The following is a 23,794-nucleotide window of genomic DNA, read 5'->3' on the forward strand; positions in this document are numbered from 1 at the left end:
TGGATTTAAGTGTATATTAGTTTAATGATAATTCACCAAACTCATAATTTTTTTGGCTAAAATTTATTGCTATGTGAAAAATACTTTGATATCATGTGGAGATAATAATACAAATTTTTACATTTGGTGTATGAGGACAAAATCCAGGTGATTCTTAATGTTGTAGGTTTCTTTTAGCAACACTCTCCTGAATATGGCTCAATTATTACAGACAAATCTTTGAAAACATTCTAATGGGAATTATTAAAATAGGTGTATTATCTTATGATAATTTATTCAAATAAAAGAATACCATAATATATTCTAAATACATTTTATTTTAATTTATTTCTGAATTTGAAAATATTATTAAAAGTCTAAAATAAATATTTTTGTCACACAACTGGCCTTTATCTTTTAATGCCCTCTACTTATATCAAATTAAGTCACAGATAAAAAGTTAATGCTATCATAAATATAGAAGGAATAATTTTACAAAGAGCTGTGAATGTGTATCACAGAATGGAACAGCGATTGGTTGAAATTCCCAATCTCATTATTAAATATATTAATTTGAAGAAAATCTGTTATACAAGTATCTGAATTCTAAAACAATGAAAAACTGATAATAGCTACTGCCAAAATTATATTATTACTTATTCTTGAAAAAAGCACACTCTAAAATTTATTCACATCCAAAATATAATTAAATAACTTTGTAACTATTTTACAAATAATTTACTTATATTCGTACTTGTATATATAAATAATAAATTGCCACTTCAATTATTTTCTCAGCTATAGGAAACAATTCTACATCCTTTATGTTATCAATATATGTTATTTAAAATTTTTATGGTAATGTTTGCATTTCATTACTATATCTGAAATTACAAAATTGAAGTCCTCTGACTTTGGAAGCTGCATTAAAAATACTTTCAAAATACTTACCTTTCAGCAATGTTTCTTTTATATATTTTGGGTTAAAGAATATTTTCTATACTATTAGCCAATATTTCAAAAACGATGCTAAATATGTTTTATACAAACTTTTTTTATAATAGTTTGGAGAAGCATTCATATACCCCATAAATAAAAAATGTATGAATACAATTGGTTGCAAAAATATAATTATGTTTAATACTCCCAGCATATCAGATATTATCATAGCAATAAGACAAGGAAAAGTCATGCTCTCAAACCTAAACAGGAGATGTGCTACCATTTTTCTCCAAAACTTTGGCTCTCTGTGTGTTTAATTTGGAAATTTAAGTAAAATAACAAACTTCATACTCACTCATTGTTTTCTCATTTTGTCATACAATTGTCACTTCACACACTTTATACTTTAAGCTTCCAATTGTACTGGATAATTGGGTTTATGTGCAAATTTATCTGATCTATAAAATTATCTATTTTAATTGGTATAACATGTTAGTATAATAAATATTTTATTATTTTAATGAGACATAGATAAAAGAGAATATCAATGTTCGTTTTACATGAAAAAATACCTGTCAGTCATTTAGCTCTTAGATAATTAATCAAAATGTTAATATGAAGAAAAAACTGTGAATAATTTTGATCATAAATTTAAAACAAGGTTCTGATTTATGTGGCTCATATTAAATACTCTATTTTAATATGCATAATCTTTATACAAACAAAACATGTTCCATGTTTCATTTTTTATGGATGCAAAATAGTAGATCAATAAAACTTAAATTTTATTTCAATAAAATATTCGTTCAGCCTTGACCAATGTTTTTCAAAACTGTATTATCTCATTTTTTACTTTAACAATGCATATCATTTTGATTTTAATCATACTAGCCCATTTTCAAGTATTTAAGGCTCAGCATTTCTTATTCTGTGTTTAATACAATTCAAAATATTAATGCAATTATATTATCTTTAGATATCCTTTATCTAAAAATAAAAGTTGAAATTCTACTTCTTGTGGATAAAAAGAATCAGTTTTTCTGAACATAAGTATGGTGACAATAAAATAGATGATTGTCAAGACCTGCCTTCTTGGCCTGTTTACCTTGCACAAATGACCTGAGTGTTCCTGAAGCTCCAGCATTCAGTGTCAGAGTCCACAACTGAAATCTTATTTAAGGTTTAGTCTCATTTACTGTTTTAAGTTAAAGAATTGCTCAATCCATCTTTTTCTTCAAAGGAAGTTTGTCATTTGAGCACAAAACGTGTATATTTTCTTTTAAAACATGAAATACCACATTCCATAGTATAAAAGTATTAAAAAAAAAAAACAAATTGTTATAAATTTAAACTGCTCAACTTGGTGACTTTCTCATTTAATAGAGCTCTTTGAAATATAACATATAAAGGAATTTTGAGCACTTCAGTGGTCATGCTTTTATTTCTTATGTCAATTCCATGTTTTATCTCATGATCCATTAGAGTCATCTGCTACGCTCTACTAGAATAATGTAATAAAAGGATGAAGAAAATCGACCCACTATTTTTTCACAAGAAACTAAATGAAATAAGAACCCATTATTTACAGGATATTAAATGTAGTTGTAAAAAATAACACAACACTGTTGATAATTTTTGTTTAATATTAGGAAAATACCTATGTAGATATTATATATGTATAATTTTCTAAATATCCATATTTTCTCACATTTTATCTCAAAATAAGGACATGCTATATTTTTGACATGCTTAAGTAATTGATTTCAGTTCATAGAATTTTAATTGACAATATTTTGCATGTGTGCCTTTATATGCTATTCCATTTTTGCTAGTATACAAATGTTTCAGTATGCAACAAGACATTCAAATGTATTGGGTGTTCATTCAATCAGCTGTTGTCAATGTTTAATACTTTTGAAGAGACTGGTTCATTTTCCTTGTTGCATGAAATCTCCATGAAACCTGGTTGCATATGAACATTTTAAAAGTAGGATGTGAACTCTCAAGGAGAGCATTACTAGTAGGATAGCCTTTTGCATTCAGCCCTTTAAGTATATTTTCTTCATTAATATTGTTAAAGCATTGAGAATAATTTTTTGGACAAACAACAGAAGAATGAGCTTAAAACTGAATTATTTATTTTCTAAAGAAAAAAAGTATATTTCTTATAAATGATTTCAAAATATACCTCAGAAATCCACACATTCTTGATTACTCTATATATTCTGATTTTAAAATCCTCATACATCTAATAGATTTTGTTATTGAAGCAGGTTTTTTGTCTAAAAATATAAATGAGATGATTCTGATTTAAATGAACCTCCATATGACCACTTCCACTTGATTAACTTATTATTATTTAAATTTTTGTTTGATTTGATCAAACATTAAATATATACTACTTTGGATATTGTTCTATGTCATTGGAAGCTTTGGAAACTGATTAATAGAAAATCTAATAAAGATAAAAGATTCATACACTGAAGTTATAAGAATAGTGGTAATGCTTCAAACAATGAAAAAAAATGAGACTAGCTCTGTGTCAGTAACTTAGAATTAACCTACTGTAGTGGAACTAACCGACCCAAGACTATGACCCAGAAAACCCTCAAAAAGGTTAAGAGGAATTAAATATCAATTTGAGAAAACAATTATATAAAAAAAATGCCACGTGCAATGAACCCAGAAGCACATAATAGAGCTAACAAGAACTAATTTGTTGTGATATTTATGGAAGTCTTTTTTGAATGATCAGAGAAACTATACCATTTTATATATCTATCTGAGGAAATAATGACTTTACAATAGACACAACTCTGAAAGAACATATGCAAAGCTCTCTCTCTCTGCCTTTCCAGTGAATCACTTTTAAAATCAGCATGGAATTGGACCATAAAAATTAAACCAAATTAAAATAACTGTCAGCTTTGATTTTTACATTAGAATTACTTCAATAGTTCTTTTTATGCATCAAAATATCCTGACAAATGGAGTTGCCTAGATACCTTCTAATGCTATGCCCAAGTAGAGCGAGAACTGGGCATTATTACTTTCTAGAAACGGATGTCTAGATGACCCTACTCTGCAGTGCAGTACAAGCACTACCATAAGCTACACTCTTTTTTCCTCTGGACCCTGTTCTTTCCTTTAAAGGAGCATATGAGCTTACAAGAATATAAACAATAGAATAAACCCACAGGTTCACTCTAAGATTGATGTCGTTTAATATTACTCAGATATTATAGAACTGATAATCATGAATATAACACCTGAATGTTTTACAATATCAATGAGGGCAACCAGAGTTGTATAATTAGACCCTGTTTCAATATGAATAGTGAAAAATTTATGCATATATATATATATACATATAAAGGCATACATAAATAAGCTTATCATATAATACATTTTAATCACTCAATGTGATCACATTTGTTTCACTGAAAAAATGTTAAAAATTTATCATTAATGGAATTATCCTTAAAAACTGTGAACATATGCAAAGTAGATTAATCTAAAATTCATAGAAATTGTAAGAGAATAAAGCCAACTTTGTTTTCCATCATCATCAAGATACAATGAAACACTGTAATTGACATATTTTTTGTTTTGATGTTGACAAACCAAAATGCTTCCTTATACAAAAGTGCTAAAAGAAAGTCTTTTTTAATATTGTACTTTATTAAAATTTAAAAATAACTGGGTCTCAGACAGCATAGTCTCAAAAGGTGATGACCACTCTAAGGATGATAATTAATGAAAAAACAAAACAAAACACTGATACCTTGAGCCATTTAAAATATAAATTTAATTAAAACTAACATATCCAGTGTTGGTAGGTTATATCCAGAATAGTATGTGTCATTGATAGAGTCTTCAGAATTTATCTTCTGATGTATCTTTAAGTAGAAACATTATTTTGTATTTATTATTGTTTTATGAAGTTATATTTTATCTTTATGTGCTCAATGTGCAATAGTATATTTCTGTAGATTTCAATATTTTTATCATTGAGTTTCTAACCAAACATATTGTCTGTTTGTTCAATTATTTTGTTGTATTTTTCTCCTGTTACAGTAAATGAAGGAGGTATTAAAACAGCTTCCAACTTATGTCCAGATCCTGGAGAACCAGAAAATGGGAAGAGAATTGGATCAGATTTTAGGTAATATTTTAAATTATTTTTGACATATATCATGACATTTCTTTCAGTTTAAATATCAAACATAACTGATAATGTGGGAATGTGTATTAAGTGAACTCAAACTATGTAAGCCAGATTCTACAGGTATGTTGTTATTGATAATTTACCAGTGTCTTGTCCCTTAATTTATTTCAACTACTTTATATTTTTCTCCATTTAATTTTATGTTGGCTATGGGCTTGCTGTATATTGCCTTTTTGTGTGTTTAGGTATTTGCCTTGTATCACTGATCTTTCCAAGACTTTTATAGAGATTGTTTGATTTAGTCACAGGATTTTTAAGCAACTAATAACGTGATCATGTGTTTTTTGTTTTTTTATTTGGTTTGCTTTGTTGTTTTGTTCATTTAGATAAGAGATTACATTGGTGGGGCTTTGTATGTTGAACCTTTATTAGTTCACCTTTATTAGCACACCTTTATTAGTTCATGGTGGATGATGTTTTTGATGTGTTCTTAGATTTGGTTTGCAAATATTGTATAGAATACTTTTACATCAATGATCATAAGGAAAATTGGTCTGAAATTCTCTCTCTCTCTCTCTCTCTCTCTCTCTCTCTCTCTCTCTCTCTCTCTCTCTCTCTCTCTCTCTTTCTCTCTCTCTCTCTCATTTTTTTTTTAAGGCAGAGTTTCTGTGTGTAGCCCTGGCTGTCCTGGAACTTATTTTGTAGACCAGGCTGGCCTCAAACTCAGAAATTCGCCTGCCTTTGCCTCCCAAGTTCTGGGATTAAAGGCATGCACCACCACACCTGGCATTGAAATTCTCTTTCTTTGCTGAGTCTTTGTGGTTTATGTATCAGGGTGACTATGGCTTCATAAAATAAGATTGGCAGTGTTCCCTCTGTTTCTATTTTGTGGAATAATTTAAAGATTTTGGTTTTAGCTCCTCTTTGAATGTCTGCACTAAAATCATCTGCTCTGGACTTTTTCAGTTGGGGGAGGTTTAACGATTGCTTCCATTTCCTTATCAGATAGAGGCCTATTTAGATTGTTCCCCTGATCGTTATTTAACTTTTGTAGTGGTATCTATCATAAAAGAGATGTGGTATTTAAACTTTATAGAGTTTGTTTTACAAATGAGGGTGCCTCACAAACACCCAATTAAGAACAGGAAAAAGTTCAACATAAAAATCTCAAATGTTCTTGATATAGTAGAACGTTAACTCTAATACAATAAATCACTTCACTACAAGCACTTGCAGTTTGGAGCAAGCCTCTGAAAGATTAAGGTAGTTTTATTAACCAATCAAGTGCAACATGATTATATAGCAAAAAACTATCTTTATAATCAAATGAATATTTCATTTTCAGTAAGGAATCAACTTTTAGCTATTTCAGTGTTGAGAGAAATGTATTGATTTGTAGTCTTTGCGTATACCCTTTATTCTTAAAAACCCTAGCAAATATTTGACAGTATAGTTCCATGTTACAATGGGAAATCTGAACCTCCATTTGTGTTGATAAAAACTGGTAGACATTAAAGTGTATCTCAAGATGATATGATTTAAAGGGCTCATTGTTTTAAAAATACCTGTTTGTTTTGAAAACAAATTAAATCCAAAACTCATATTCATCTTCAATATATATCATGTAATCATCCTAAGAATTACTTTTTTTTCAAATCTACAAATTTTACAGAGAGAGAGAGAGAGAGAGAGAGAGAGAGAGAATCATGACCATATTTTTGCAACCAAACACGAGCAACTATCTCCTGTGCTACTGGGCAGGCTTCCTCTGCTTCACTATAAGGACACTCCATTGGGCAGGCTCCCTTTCTCTCTTCCTGAGTATATATAACACTTCACACATTTAAACCATTTACTTGTTTTGATGTCTTTATAAGGAGTTATAGGAACATGATCTGATCTAATTTATATTTTGTAGAGATCACACTGCCTCATTTTTACCTTCTTAGCTTCATAAGAATGGCTTGGTGAAATATGGTGGTAACTTGAATTATGGTGATAACAATGAAGTAGAATGATTTCAGATATATTCTAATGATATGATTTTAAATACGCAATAATAGTTTCATGTAAAAGGGTAAGAGAAAAAAAAGAATAAAGAGCAAGTCTCTGCTTGGAAACTTGAACCAACAGAAGAAGGAATTAAATTGCAATTCTAATAGCATAGAATTAAGAAAAATAAGGAGAAAATTTAAGGACTTAATTGGAGCTTTAACTTTCAAATGTCTGAGACATAAACAGAATATATGAAGATTATGATAAATGTAATCAAAATTTAAATTTATCAGGGCAATCTACAAGTAATAAAGAAAATTATAAGGATTACTGAGATGGCACTATGTGTAAGATGCTTGCATGTGAGCATAAGGACCTGAATTCAGGTCCAATCTCCTATGTGAAAAGATATAGAATGTTTGTGACCTTAGGACAAGCAATCAGAGAAAGGGGAATATCAACATTCGGTGGCCAGCCAGCATGCAGAAATAGCACACTCTGGTTCAGTAAGAGACCCTGGCTCAAAAAGTGAGGAAGAGATAAGCCCATGATCAGGACAAGCCCATGATCAGGGGTAGTTGGCAACACAAAATGGTTAAATGGTAGCTTTTTAAACTTTCTTTGATATTTCTTGTCATACTGGTCTTTGCTTGATGTTTTTATTTCTGTTCTTTTGTGTATGTTTCTTTTTTTCTTTTTTTTGAGAAAGGAGAGAGACAGACAGACAGACAGACAGACAGACACACACACACACACACACACACACACAGAGAGAGAGAGAGAGAGAGAGAGAGAGAGAGAGAGAGAGAGAGAGAGAGAGAAATCGGGGAGAAATTCCAGGAGAGATATAATATAATCAAAGTATACTGCAAGCATTTTAAAATAAAAAAATAAGAATAAAGGAACACATCTGGTATTAAATTCTGATCTCCATATAGCAAAATGAACCTGCACAAGTGTGTTCATACACACACACACACACACACAAGCTCAATATAAGTAGATAAGTCGTAGATTATATATAAAGAAGAACTATGAAACAATAACAAACACTCAGAATGACTACTAAAACACCAGCAGCTCTTTCAATGTGGTTTTAAATAACCACTTTAATGGGACAAAACCTAAGATCAAAATGTGAAAGATGTCCTTTAAATTAGTGTGAAAGAACTTGACCAAATCATGACAGAAGTATGTCTCTTGTTTGACAACATGAGTGTTGTTGATGAAATGTTTTCTTTGGAATGACAGTTTGAAAATAACTTCAAGCAGGTTCGGGAGTGAATAAATGCTTCAGATAGTTAACATATTTGGGAGATACAGTAGCCCACAAGAGTAGAATAATGAGCCAATTACATATTCAATAGAAAATCAAGACATTTTTATAGATACTACAGAATAAAGAATTATAACAATGAAAATATCTGTGGTATGAGGTTTTATCTGTCTCATATGTCTCTCTCATATATTAAAAGTATATGAGTTTAAAATAAATATTATTTCAAGCACAGAGAGGGATACATTATAATGGTTAATTTGTTTACTTGGTGCAATCTAGAATCAACTTGGCAGAGACACTTGTTGAGGGAGTATGTAGACCACATTGGTCTGTGAATAATTGTCTTAACTGCTTTACTTGACATGGAAAAACACATCCAGGATGTGATCAAAAACTTTGCTTAGTTTCAGGCCTTAGACTATATAAGACCAGGGGAAACTAGCTGAATGCTCACCAGGTATGCATTCATCTCTGTTTTTTTTTTACTGTGGATATGAATTAACTATCTGTTTCAAGTTTCTGTACTCTTTACTTCCCTTGTGCAATGATCTGTAACTTTGAATTTTTAACTATTCCTTTCCCCTTAGGAGCTTTCTGTTTGTGGTGTTTTCATTAAGGCAAAATTAATCTGCTGCAAGAATTATTTAAAGGTGTCAGAAAGGAAGACAGATAGACATTAAAGACTGGTAGGCTGTATGATGGAAAAATGAGAGCTCATACTTAATACTTTTTTGATAATGCTTGATAAAACAAGTCCAAGAAATAAAATATGTACATATAAAGACAGATATGGATGGGGTGAGATTTAAGGCAGGGAAGAAAATAGTAACATATCTGCTACCAAGAGGGAAGAGCAGACGATATTAAAACTGCTACCCTGCAGAATAATTTTTGGTGACCTTTGGAGATTGATGATAATGACTCTTCTTATTACATGATTTCTATCTAGCATTACTGACTAACCCTAGCACAAATGTAAAATTGGTTGTGCAAAGTATGTTAAAGTTCACTATGTTTGGCAAATTGCTAGTAATTATTTCATGCATATGTATTAGAATCATAGACCTAAAGCACAGAAATCCCTAAGTAAATGCCCAAACTGATCTTTAAGAGGGAATTCATTTAATTATTTTCCAAGGTCAGGCTTAACAACAGCATTCGGCCACCTTAGAAAGCAGCAGACAAAGAATTTGTAGAATCATCTGGGAGATGCAATGACTTTATATGTATTTAAAAACTGAGAAAAGATCCAACTCAAAATAAGCAAAATCTAATTAGGATATAAAATATTAATAAAAGATAAAGTTAGGGTGTACCTTCAGCTCTTTTTTTCATTCAACATTATCATCTTCCCCAAAGTACTAGGTATTCCTAGAATCTTGTCAAAAGAGAATTGCATAGTAGCTTTCCTATGAATCACCATCTGTGTCTAAAACTCCCAGATTGACCTAGTAATGTACCTCATAAATATGAAAATTCTGTGGGAAGTATTTCTGGTGGTTTTGACCCATATAATATTTAAATTATTTGATTAAAATATGAAGATTATAAAAGCAGAATCTATAAAGCAATACCAAAAATAACATTATATTCAATTTCATATACAAAAGAACATTTACCCTGCAAATGGTATTGCTAAATAGAAGAAAAGACTGGGAGAAAATATTTAGAGATCCTTGTTAGGATTTGGTCCAAGATGCACACATACAGAAATGAAACAAAACTTTTTAAAGATCAGTAAGCCCTCAATTTGGTTCCATAGTATGTTAAACAGCAGAGAGATGAACCTTGGTATTGTTCCAGTAACAAGTATTAAAGTCTTTTGCTACAACATTGATCACAACTGAAAACACTGTTAAAATTCTTCCAGAGTAGCAGTAAACTCCACAAAAGAGGTAGTCATAAAATGAAAATCTCCACATACTAAGACACATTGTATTTTTTCAAGGAAAGAAAGAGTCTTCCTCTCTGGGTCCACACATGCCATCATAGGCAATCTCTCCATGTTTTCAGAAACTTGAAGCATAGGTTCAGGTTCTGTCTCTCCAGTGTGCTTGCTTTAAATTCTTTTTTTTTTTTTTTTTCTGAGACAGGGTTTCTCTGTGTAGCCCTGGCTGTCCTGGAACTCACTTTGTAGACCAGGCTGGCCTGGAACTCAGAAATCCACCTGCCTCTGCCTCCTGAGTGCTGGGATTAAAGGCATGCATCAATACGCCCGGCTTAAATTCTTACCTGCAACATAAGGCACAATAGGAGTTCTTCCAAAAAAACTACAACAACAATAAGCCATCATTGGTAGCCTCTTTTTACACAAATGTTAATTTAAAGTAACATCTTTAAAGAAATCTCTAATCTTGTCAGGTTTATCACCAGTCCTTAACTTGTCCCTTGGGAATTATGCCATATAGTTTGCCTGATCAACATGTAAGTTTGTTTTTTTTTTTTCAGTTTTATTTTTTCCTCATCTTAGGAACTCTGTGACCAGATGCCTTTGCATGTGTTGTTCTAGATACTCATTCACTTGTGCAGTCAGCCTTTCTTCAGAGAGTTTGTTATTTTCTAAATCAGGTATTTTTCGGGTCATTCAATCCTTAAGTAGTGTGTGAGTGTATCTGTGTGTGTGTAATCTCTTTTGTCTTTGGGAAAACTTTTGAGTTATACAGAGAATAAATAAAGATCATGTAAGTTAAAAATACTTAATTGACTGAATTAATTAAAATAGGAAAAATACATCATCAACTTCTTTCCATTCATTCATTTGGACCTATGGCTGGGTGACCTGGAACTCATTATTAAAAATGAAACGAAGACAGAAATTTAAAAACTACTAATCCTATCACACCTAATCAATATATTTGCATCTATAGGAAAATCTCTGAAAGATGAGATATTTTACTGACTTCAGTGTTCCTTTTTGCTCTAATTCATAAGGTGAGAACCTTGACAACTGTGTTTTGAAGTATGCAAAGCTTTTTTTCTAATTTGAAATGTCCATGGAACATCAAACATCACACAATTTGTGTGTATGTGTGTGTGTGTGTGTGTGTGTGTGTGACAGAGAGAGAGAGAGAGAGAGAGAGAGACAGAGACAGAGACAGAGACAGAGACAGAGACAGAGAGAGACACATAGAGAGAATGGTTGCCAATGAAATATAAAAGCTGGCTCCATAGTGTCTACTGAAGTATAAATTAAAATTTTAAATGTCTCTTAAAATTACAACCAAATGTCTGTGAAATCCCAGTTGGTGGTATCCTTACTTTTCATAGATTCTTACAGCAAAGATTTTATATGACACCTTCTTGTCAAAAGCATAGGAAATTAAGTAACAGGGGAAATTTAAATGATGCAAAAGTGATTTTACCAGAGGAGCATTTCCTTCCCTCTAGGAGTGTTGCTGGTTCCAGGTCCACATTTTTGTTGGAAAATCCAGACACTGATAGACTTTTCTTAAAGTGGACATTGCTTTGGGGGTCATATTATTACATGACAGTTAGGAAAACTGTAATGATGCAAATGCATCATACTTTTGAATGTGAACCTGTCTCCCCATTCAGGGTGTGCTTCCTAAGAATGCTAGTTTACTCATGAATATCATTTGAGTAGTTTCAAAGAAATCCTCTACAGTAGACATTTCCAATGGCATTCTTTCTGTGCCAAGTACTCAAGTGCTTATAATGTGCCATGAAGAATGGCTGACAGCTTTGGTATATCTGCTCTCACCACACATCATCATTCTTCCCTAACCTTCTCCATTTCTGGTCAGCTGGTCAGTACCTACCATTCAGTAACCATCACAACTCCCTGTCATACTTGTATGACTTAAATATATATATAATTTTACCTGACTCTTGTCATACTATCATGTTTCCATTTTCTTGAACTCTCTTCTTCAAAGTTTCCTTACATGAAATAGTTTCTGAGCTCCAGTTTGCCAGTCTCTGCAGCCAGAATTATTCCCTTACAGTTTTAGGGAATGCCTCTCCTGCCAATTCAGAACTCAGAGCTGAGATACTGAAAAGAATTTCAGAAGTAGCCAGTTTATGAACAAGAGTTGGGCTAATGTGGAATTTTAAATTAGTTTGGGCTCATCAAACAGGCTCTAAGAAGAAAAATACACCTTGGAGTGTGGGTGTGTGCATTTGCAAGAGAGCTCCAAGTCATATCTGGTTGTTTTGACAATGGTCTTATATAGAATTTTTCTGGGGATTGACGTTACTTTCTTCAGAGAGTTTCTACAAACTGAATAAGATCACTGGGTGTTTCTTGAGTGCATGTAACTGAATTAAATATTACAAAGTAAAAGCCTAGACCAGAGAATACAGGGTGGTGGGATATTTTTATTGCAAATAATTTTAATTGAGATTTTCAAATGATGTCTGGGAAAAGGTTTTAGATCTCTATCATAGGTTATGAATATTCATGTTACATGACTGTCTCATTTCTTTTTTAACATAAAATTTCTATATACAAAGAAAAATAATGGTTCAACAGGAGTCCCTGCTTCATATATTCACTGTTGTGCATTTCTTGCTATTCCATTCTCCTGAGGGTTCAATCAGATGGCAGGATAAGCAGCTTCTTTACATTCCCATGTGCACTAATGTCACTATCTTTATCCATATCTTCAGAACAGCTGTTTTTTCTGTTTTCCACAGAGGACTCACACCAGCACTGGAGACCTCATAATCTTGACTCTTTTTCTCTAGTGCTTCCCTTTTGTAATAATTCTGAGATTTGGATATTTAGTTTCATTTAAAAAATTAAATCCAAATGAGTTCTTTTATAAACCAAGTATTCATCAACAAAGATCAAAGTGTTTGGCATTTGGAGTCAGGTGAGTGTAACATCACTTTCTGGTCACTTTTTTGTGTCACATGAAGAATTATAGTACTAACATTTTTAGGAAAAAGTCCCGGCACAGGTTTCTTTCACACTTTAAGCCATTTATGTTCTTTTGTGAAACACACACACAGCCTTTATATTTCAAAATGTACCTTAGCCAACACAATATCTGAGGAACTGCCTGCCTTCCCAGCTGTTAGAATCCACTTTCCTACTGATAACTCTGAGTTACTGCTTACTATTCTACACTCTGTCTGGACTGCTCCTAACTCCAACTGGCCAACCCACATGGCCACAATTTTATGGCTCAGCTATCCCTTTGTGGTTCTCCTTCTAAGTTCTTCCTCTTCTATGGTGGCTACTCTCTCTTCCCTCTCTCTCCTCTTGGTCTCTTCTCTCAAAGCTCGGATCAAACTCAACCTAACCTATGTCTCTTTTACCTTGCTATTAGCTACTGCCATTTTAATTTATCAATCAGAATTAACTGGGGTCAGGGTCTCTCAGTATCTTAATTGTTGACTTTCTTGTCTTTCGGGCAAACAGTTTAGGGGGAACCAAGTTAGCACTAGAATGCAAGGAGTATTAAGCCAAACCACTACAAAGAACTTTTTAAAAAAATATTTATTGATTGTATGTATATGTGTACACTGTAGCTTTCTTCGAACACTCCAGCAGAGGGGATCAGATGCCATTATGGATGGTTGTGAGTCACCATTTGGTTGCTGGAATTTGAACTCAGGACCTCTGCAAGAACAGTCACTGCTGAGCCCTTTCTCCAGCTCCAAAGAACTTTTCTTATCCAGATCTCTCTTTCATTTTTTTTCTTAATTTTCACAGTGCAAATTCAGTGAATTGCCAAGACACTGCAGTGAACAGTGAATATTTTCTTCTGATTTTCCAACTATTTTCTTAATTACTGCAAGTGCAAACATCTTCATTCTGGTCTCAGTATATGGGTCTTCTCTTATTGTATCTTGTTTTGTCCTACTTGGCTGCCATCTGTTGGAAAAGTAGGGAGAGTAGATTTGGTGGAGCAGGATGGTGGAAGGAAGAGCTGGGAAGTTTACAAGGAGGAGAAACTATAGTCAGGGTATATTGTATGGTGAAAGAACTTATTTTAAATATAAAAAAGAAGAAAGAAAGAAAGTAAGAAATAAAAAAGAGAAAGAAAGAAAGAAAGAAAGAAAGAAAGAAAGAAAGAAAGAAAGAAAGAAAGAAAGAAAGAAAGAAAGAAAGAAAGGAAGGAAGTGAGAGGGAGGGAGGGAAAGAGAGAGGAAGGGAGGGAGGTTGTCTTCATTCTTTCCCACCAACTCAACCCTCTTGATTCCTATGCTCACTTTCAGTCCTTAGTGAGCTTTAATTCTCATTGAGTTGTTAAAAAGACTTCTCACTTTCAAAATAACCATTATGAAGTTCGATGTAGTGTTAGGAAAATGTGGCCAGGATGTACATCGTCACTCTCCTGCTTCTAATCAAAGCTGTATTTCTCCCATATGACACCAAATTAATGAATGGTACAACACTGGTTATCGTACATATCATGCCTCATTTTCTTTAGCTTAAGAATGACTTCACTCCATAGTTCTGTTAGTGGGCGAACATGCTTTCAGGAGCTTCCCACTGAGTAATTACAAAGCCAGGCTTTGAACCCAGACCTTATGGCTCTCAGTTGTTGCTCTTTCCCTTTGCTTATACATTTGCATTTTAGCATTTTAGTTCTTCTTTACTGCAGTCTAAACCTAGCCTTCTGGCATTATCTTTCTAGCACCATATTGTGATACAGAATGCTAAACCTGTTTCTCCCCATAAAATTATATGTATGTGTATACTATATATATATATATATATATATATATATATATATATATAATTTCAGTTGTGTGATGTGTATTTAAAGACAATGAATGTTAAAGCTTTTACTCTACCTTAAATTTAGCAGTAGTTTCAAATACAAATTTTTTATTCAGACAGTCTTCATTCTTAAATGAGTAGTACTCTATAGCACATTATTCTTATTTCAAATAGATAATCCTGTCATCCTTTGAAAACCACATCTCTTTTTTTTGTATGTATATTCTTCATCTCTAATATAACTTGCATCCACAGCCACTTGTGTCATTTGACTCTCATGGAATTTCATAATTTTTTCCTATTTCCACAATACATTCATTTTATACAGTAAAAAATATTTATACAATTGCACTCTGCCAATCCATCTGTAAATGTTTTAGGAAAGTGTTATATGTGAAATGGACCAAACCCTGTCACCACTCCCTCCTGTGTTATATTTTAAAACTGATAGGATTAACTTGTACAAGTATTTTCCATATGGAAATACTATTATGGCTTCTTTGAAAAATTCTTAAAAACCTGTAACTTAGGACTGGAAAGAGAGGTAATCAAAAGAACAACTTTTCTATTATTCCTTAGGACCCAAATAGTTTTGTGCAGTTTTGAATGTTATCCAGTAAAATTTGACTCCAGTAGAAATACATCCATTTTATATTATATAAAGATAAAGATTAAATAGTACAAAAGGGTATTTCAAATGTCACCCCAGTAATACTATGTAAGCTGATAGGATGTTTAAGAATGTATGACTTAAGGATACGCACAAATTACATAGGGAAGAACGTGAAATTCATAGCATGCATAATACTCCAATGTAGCAGTCTAATAAGCCTAACACTTTATCTGTGCTCTCTATAATTGTTTACATAGGTTTTTTCTTTGCTAGGGGGAAAATACAAATTTTTGCTAAAGAATATTGAACCATAAACCAGAAAATAAATAAAAATCTAATCTAAACAACAAAAATATCATGGTGTTACCTTTCTGAAGTACACTTTTAAATGTATATGTTTGTAAATATATTATTTTTGAAATGCAATATACACAAAGATTTTATAAAGACAGAAAAAAGGGAGATGACTGAATTTTGGCAGATATCTTGCTTGAAGTGTTAAGAATTAATCTTTTCCTGTTAGAGGGTGTGGTGCATAATAGCAAAAGAAGAAGGGGAAAGAAAATAAATGATACTATATGGCAAAAACAAATTCCAAACAAAGCATGATGGGACAAAAATAATTTTAAAAAATCTCTAAAAATATCACTGATAATATTTTGTGTTTGCCATCCCCTAATATTAGGCATGGGGCCTAATATTAAATGTTCTTTTCATACCCAGTGATAATCCATTGTTAAAACCTAATATTTCCTTTGGGAGTAGCTGTCAGTTGGAGATGACTTCTGAGTTAAAGATGTGGTCTCTTGACCATGTCCATTCTCAGTGATGGAACCCCATTTGGTTTAGACTAGAGCAGGCTTTGAGAATGCTCTGGCAATCTGTGGGTTCACATTTGTGTTAGCTCTGTTAGGTATTTTCTTTATTTACAATTCAAATGGTATCTCCTTTTATATAGCAATTATTTTTTTCAATATTTCCATATATATACTATATTATGAAAATAGCGTAATATTTATTCTTTTTTCACTATTGCATGTTCTTTGCATGGGTCCTAACAAAAGTAAAATATTTTAAACCTGGTCATTGGGCTCTCTTTGCTATTGAGCTTATATAGTACTTAGAAATGATAGAACGCTACAGTCAATGCATTGTTTTTTTAATTTACTAATTTTCACCTTCATTATCTGATCTACAAATATTTGCAAATGATTTGGTAAATAAGGAAGCATTTGGACATGTGGCTTGATGAAGACATGGAGAATTTTGGAGGCGGTTATGAGTTGACTGTGCACACAAGCTGGAAAAGAGAAAAAGAAGAATTGTAACCCACAAGAAAACAAATGTCTATGAAATTTTATCCCAAACATCTCAATCTATATCCTGAAAGATATACAGATCTATAATCATTTCACAGGGTGTCCATAATGGCTATCAGTTCTAAATCATATTCACACAGGTGGTCATTCTATTGCTTGAACAACCTGATTCATATTCACAGCTAATTTATTAGTTTTTCAAACTCATAACTTATTTGAATTATCTGAATTTTTCAGTGGAAATTTCAGTGCTCTTACTTTAAAACTAACTCTCAGACCGACATGACATGGTGATTGTAAGACTATGTGAGTCACTTGGAGGATTATGGTGCTTATGATTCCAAGAATATACTTTGTAAAACCATATACAAAACAAATACATTAAAAATCATCTGAAAAGTGGGTTCACACTATAGTATACACAGTCTTAATATAATACTTTTTCAGTTATTAAGATTAATTTTGCCATGTCTGTAAACTTATAGTTCCATTAATATAATTATATAATAGTTATATATAAAAATTTAATAATTTATATTCTAAGACCTTTTCACTGTTATTTACTACTTAAATATTCTATACACTTCTTTACTCTTTAAGGTAGAAGTGATATCATTGTCCTTTTTCCATGACCAAGAGTGATACAATGATTTCCGTCATACAGACTATTAAATTCCAGCATCAACTAGAGATGTTATTGAAATAATAGAATTGTTATACTGCTCTAGACCCTGTCAACCTAGTTGTTCTGTACAGTGTGGGAATCCCCTCTGTTTCCATAAAAAATGTAAAGAATGTAGTGCCACCTTTAATGTGGACCTTAACAGCATTTTCAACTGTATTAAAAATAGTGATAATCTCTAGGAAAAAAAATCATATGTTCAATTTGTTTGGTAAGACTGTTGTCATGGATCAGATTAGTTTTGGATCCTAATATGACTATGAATTATTTCAAATATAAAATAATGCATATTTGACAATCTTGTTTAAGTTTTTAATGTAAAAAATAATAAAGCAACTATTTATTCACTTATTTATACTTGAACAGAAGTCATTGTTTTATGTTCTGATCTATTAGAGAAAATCTGATATTTTTTTCTGTTTGTGTGAATGGTAATATTGGCTGGCCTAGTAATTGGTGAAATGGTAAAAGGGGGAAACTTGACACATACAAAGATCATAGTAAATTACATTGTATATCAGGAAGAAAACCTGGGATTCTATTGCCTTTTAGGTTCAATAGTCCATACCCAACAACCTTTATCACCATATAAAGTGTGTCACATAACTGTGATAAAATGCCTGACAAATACCTTGTTATATAACTATGATTAAATACCTGACAAATATTTCCATAAGATGGTTTTGTTTTCTTTTGCTTTGTTGTGTTATGTTTTGGTTTGGTTTGGTTTATTTTTTTGTTGTTGTTTTCTTTGCATACAGTTCCAGAGAAAATATGTCATTATGGCACATGTGCTCAACAAAACCAAAAAGTGGCTAATTATATCACACACACTGTAGGGAAAGAAAGAGATAAATGATTATGTTAAGTTCGTCTTTTTCTTTTTTATTAAATCTAGCAATCTGTCCATGGAATGACATCACCTATATTTATGGCAGATCTTCCTAACACAATTAACCTAATCTAGATAAAACCTCACAAACATACTCATAATGGTTTTGTTAGGGTTTTATAGTTGGGACTAGGCACTATAACCATGGCACCACTTATAAAAGAAAACATTTAATTGGGGATGGCTTACAGTTTCCAAGGTTTAGTCCATTATTGCCATGGTGCGAAGCATGGTGGCATGTAGGCAGACATGGTGTTGGAAAAGTAACTGAGAGTTCTACATCTGGATATGTAGGCAGCAGAAAGAAAGAGAGATACTGTGTGTGCCTTGAGCATCTGACATCTCAGAGCACACCCAATTGACACACTTCCTCCATTAAGCCCATACCTCCTAATAGTGCTACTCCCTAAGAGCTTATGGTGCATTTTTTATTCAAACCACCATACCATATATTTGTCTATACAATGATTCTAGACCCTGCGATCTGACACTCGGTAAACATATAAATAAACACAAATCAAATCCTTTCAACATAACATCCAGATATATTACATTTAAGTCATAACCACACACCTTTATCCACATAGGTACATGTCTGTCTTATAACGCAGTATAACTAGTCTAACTTCAAAACTTTCTATAATCTTCAACATTAAAACATTATATAAAGGTGCAAAGTCTATGGCTAATCTGAGACCCATATGAGCTCCTATGAAAAACAAAACAAAACCCCCAAAAGTCAGTAAAAACATACTCTTCCAGCACAATAGCACAGAAATAAACATCACTATTAGAAAGAGGAGGAATGTCCGCATAGTCAGAAATAAACAAACCAAAACATCACTGAAATCTAGAACAGCAAATGCCAATTATATATCTCCATGGTCCACATCTAGGGATCCAATGACAACCTCTACAATTCTATGGCATTTAGTACATGTGGCTTTTCTCTTGAATTGGCTCCACTTCAGAACTACAGATTTCCTTTGTGAATATCCTATGGTCATGTCATCTCCAATGCTCTAGGAACTCCACTGCAAATGGAGACATCACCTTCCTATCTGTATGCCGAACCCTGTTATAGTTCTGTTGCAGGAATTCTGATCCTGCCACACTTTGTGTCTCACTAGTACTTCTCTGTAGTTGTATAGGCTTTTACATGCTAAGTCTGTGGAAAACTCATCTAAGGCAGTTATATTTCAGCAGAAAAGCCCATTTGTGCTATTCTAAGTTTAGACTGTCTATTTTAACAAGTTGTGGCTTTAGGTGCATGGAATCTTGCTCTTGCTCTCCAGGATATTTTCCTGTTGTCCCAGTACACAGAACTAAGTTTTCCTAATTACACTATCCTCTTTAACAGTTTTAGAGGTTAGTCATCTGCACTCTCATTTGAATCTTTCAACTGCTTTACATACCTTTTACCTCATCAAACTTTATATTTGACAAGGTTTCGACTCTACATTTTATTCTCAAGGTAGAGATGTCTGAAAATATTGAGCAGTATCCAGGACACAACCTAAATATTCTTCTGCACAGAAATAACTTACTTTAAACAAATTGGTCCATTATCTTTAGATAGCAGCCCAGTAAAGTTCTAAGAACACAGAATGAATGCAGCCAGGTAGGTTGTGAGAGTATTACATTAAAGCTATCTCGACTGCTCTCTCATTGCATCGTCCCTCTGTAACAGTATGAGTTATGCTTTAACTGGTTTCCTTATCATCCCTATCATTATCCAATGGTCCTTTATCACCAATTTACAGTTCATGAACTTTTCTAGCTGAATGCCATGAGTTCCAAACTTTTCCACATTCCTACAAAAGCCAATTTTAAAGGACTGAGAACCCCATAGTAAGCCTTATCATAATATCTCCACATCTTCCTTTGCAATGTATAACTTTGCTTAAAAAAAAATAACAGCAGCAACAACATAACACTTAAAGAAATAGAAGTACACTTTGCCTTACAGGAGATTACATGGTCCAGTGTAGCAGGGAAGGCAATAGCAGAAGTCCCTGTGCTTGAGTCATTTTGTAGTTTAGACCGTGTCATATTGGTCAGTACTAATATTACCACATCATTTGACAAATAGGATAATGTTTTAGAGAATGATTTGTATTTGACTACAGTATGACTTGTCTAGATACTGTCAGGATGTAGATCTTGGAGCACAACCATAAAGGTCATCCCAGCATGCTCAATGTTTTTAACTTCTCTTTGCTTTTGCAATGCTGATGCTGATTTTCCTCCAACTTTGGTTAAAGTGCTATTTATTGTTTTGCATTTATTTGAAAGGCAATTTATATGATGGGAAGTATTGCTCTCAAAGTTAAAAATAATTCAATTTTCTTTAGTTACATGTTATATGAAATACCTTATAACAAATATTAGGTTAAATGACCAAGATTTAAAGATAAACACCTCTAAATTATAAGTTAGATATTTTTATTCATTAAAGGATCACAGTATCATAATTGCATATTTTGAGATATATTTATTTGAGATTCTATGTTTTAAGAAAAACTAGATTGATCCATGGAATGCTGCAGTTCTTGGGCACATACAGAAAGTCTAATCTTATCTACTCAAAACTTTTCATGGTAAGATATATGGTTGATTAAATATCAATATAAGAATTTATTTTATGTATTTTTGATAAAGGGAATCTGAGAAATTTGAATTATTGACTTACATGATAATTTATCATAGCATTCAGGATCTCACTTTAGAATTTCAAGATGAAATAACCATCTAAGAATAACTGAGACATTACCAAATATAAAAAAGTCCTTTTGTACTTGGGATACCACACAGAATAGCTTATGATATTTTTTGCATATTCTTAGGTATTTTTTTAGATTATATTTTTTTCTGATTGGAAGGAGTAGATTACACAAAATTTTGGCAATAAGGATATTTGTTAACTAGAATGAATGCCACATTAACATATTAATTTTTGTAATTCTTAAAATGTATTCTAAGATTTTAAATAAATGTGATTATATTAGATAACTTATAACAATTTGTGTATATTCCTCAGAAATGATTTATTTCCACCAAACAATATCTTTAAAAAAATTCATCCTAAATACATTATTGATAAGATTTCTTGGTCTTGAGAATTCCCTCTTTGAATCAAATTTCAACAGCTCTGTGTAACAGCAGTATTTAAGTTACTTAGTGACACCTAAGTACTTACTAGACAAAGTATGAAGTTTTCTATAGAGTTGGGGACATCAAAACATTTTTTGCTCCAAAGTTGTTAAAAGATACAGGCATACAAAATTTAACATTTTAAAATTTAGTTGCTATTCACTTCTAAGTTACTCTGTATTCTTTTTTTATTAGATATTTTATTCATTTACATTTCAAATGCTATCCTGAAAGTCCCCTATACCCTCCCCTGCCCTGCTCTCCAACCCACCCACTCCCACTTCCTTGCCCTGGTATTTCCCTGTACTGGGGCATATGATCTTCACAATACCAAGAGCCTCTCCTCCCATTGATGGCTGCCTAAGCTATCCTCTGCTACATATGCAACTAGAGACACAGTTCTGGGGGGTACTGGTTAGTTCATATTGTTGATCCTCCTATAGGGTTGCCGACCCCTTTAGCTCCTTGGGTATTTTCTCTAGCTCCTTCTTTAGGGGCCCTGTGTTTCATCCAATAGATGACTGTGAGTATTCACTTCTGTATTTGCCATGCACTGGCATAGCCTCACAAGAGATAGCTATATCAACTTGTATTCTTAAAGCACATACTGATCATATTTTTAAAAATTGTCCTAAATTTCATTTTATTGAAAGTAAGTTATGTTTTTTAATGTTCAATTAATCAATGTTGAATGTGTTAGTTTAAATAAACTTAAATAATCATTTGTTTTTTTTTTCAAAAGCATTATCCTGTTATATTGGTTTTAGTTGGTTTAGTTTATTTTTTTCTGCATGTTTAGGACTTTAATCTTTTCACTACACAAATGTTTTACATAAGCTTTAGCTTTTGCATCAAACTTGGTGTCTGGTTAATTTCTGCTCATAAAATTTTAATTTGGAAGACTAGCCATCTGTGTTAATGTTGGATTCGGCATTTGTTAGAAAATCACAAAACCGTATATATAAAACCCAAAAACATCCATTCATCATAAATGCATTGTTGATAAGAGTGTTTGGTCTCGAGAATGTCCTCTTTAAATCGAATATCAACAGCTGTCCTTTCATTTTTCCTGTGTTAATATTTTGATTATATGCAAAATTATAAGTTCATGATTTCAATCAAACTAAATTGTTTCAAAGTTTATATAATTTGAAAATAAAATCTCTTATTCCACTGACAGCTTTTAAATCTTTATATAACAGGACACTTTTGAGAAATTAAGTATATTTAAAAAGATGATGACATTTAAAGATGGGCCAACATAATTATTGTGAAATTCATACTTGTTTCCAAACAATGTCATTTTGTGTCATCGGCCTGCTAGTTTGAATCTTAATAATGTGCTCAATCATTTATTTGGATTGCTGCATCATATTCACTATCTGTCTAACGTGGAAGGGATTAGATGTGCAGGGTTGTCAACATATCTTCAGTGTTGACAGAGAAATTATGGTGGCTACATATAATTGTCTTTTTTATGACTTCACGGTAACTAAATACTTCCTATAAATCTTTCTTAATATGTTTTCATAAATTTCCATAATTACATGTTTTCATTACATTTATTTGAATCTTCAAGATTTATTTTTATTCATGTATATGTGGCAACTCTGAGAATTCATGGGACATGTATGTACGTGCCCAAGTTGTCCTATAAAATGTGTTGAACAGCCCAGAGATCAAGGTACAAGTGGTCAAGAGTTTCCCAGCATGGATACTGGGAAATAAAATTGTTTTCTCTGAGAAAAAATAAAAACCCTTAACTGCAAAGGTTTCTCTTTCACCATCACCTTAAAATACTTCATAAAAAAGAAATAATGAAAAAAATTCATTTATTTGAAACATCCATTTCCTAAACACTGAGCCCAGATTCCATCAAAAAATGTTATTCTGTTGATTAATTTGCTCTTGTTACTTTGCCTTATTGTATTTTTGTTGTTCTTTAATTTATTTTCAATGTTACTGCATAGATATGGCTCCCTGTAAATGAATAGTTCAAGTGTTTTGTTTTTTTTTGTTTTGTTTTTTTTTTGCTTTGTTTGTTTTGTTTTGTTTCTTTAAGAGTCCAGGAGATAGTA

The 23,794-nt window shown here is 32.3% G+C and overlaps 1 protein-coding gene across 3 annotated transcripts in view; it reads left to right on the top strand.

Annotated features, from left to right (window-relative positions):
• The window catches only part of Csmd3 (CUB and Sushi multiple domains 3), a 1,262,970-nt gene that overhangs the window by 499,236 nt on the left and 739,940 nt on the right, over positions 1–23,794 (top strand). For all 3 annotated transcript variants that reach the window (XM_029469819.2, XM_021183659.3, XM_029469820.2), the window contains one exon: positions 4,999–5,086. In XM_029469819.2, the coding sequence (XP_029325679.1) occupies positions 4,999–5,086 (88 nt within the window). The remainder of the gene's footprint in view (positions 1–4,998; positions 5,087–23,794) is intronic.

This window comes from Mus caroli, unplaced genomic scaffold, assembly GCF_978045245.1.
Source record: "Mus caroli unplaced genomic scaffold, Mus_caroli_1 scaffold_16, whole genome shotgun sequence".
NCBI classification, from domain to species: Eukaryota; Metazoa; Chordata; class Mammalia; order Rodentia; family Muridae; genus Mus; species Mus caroli.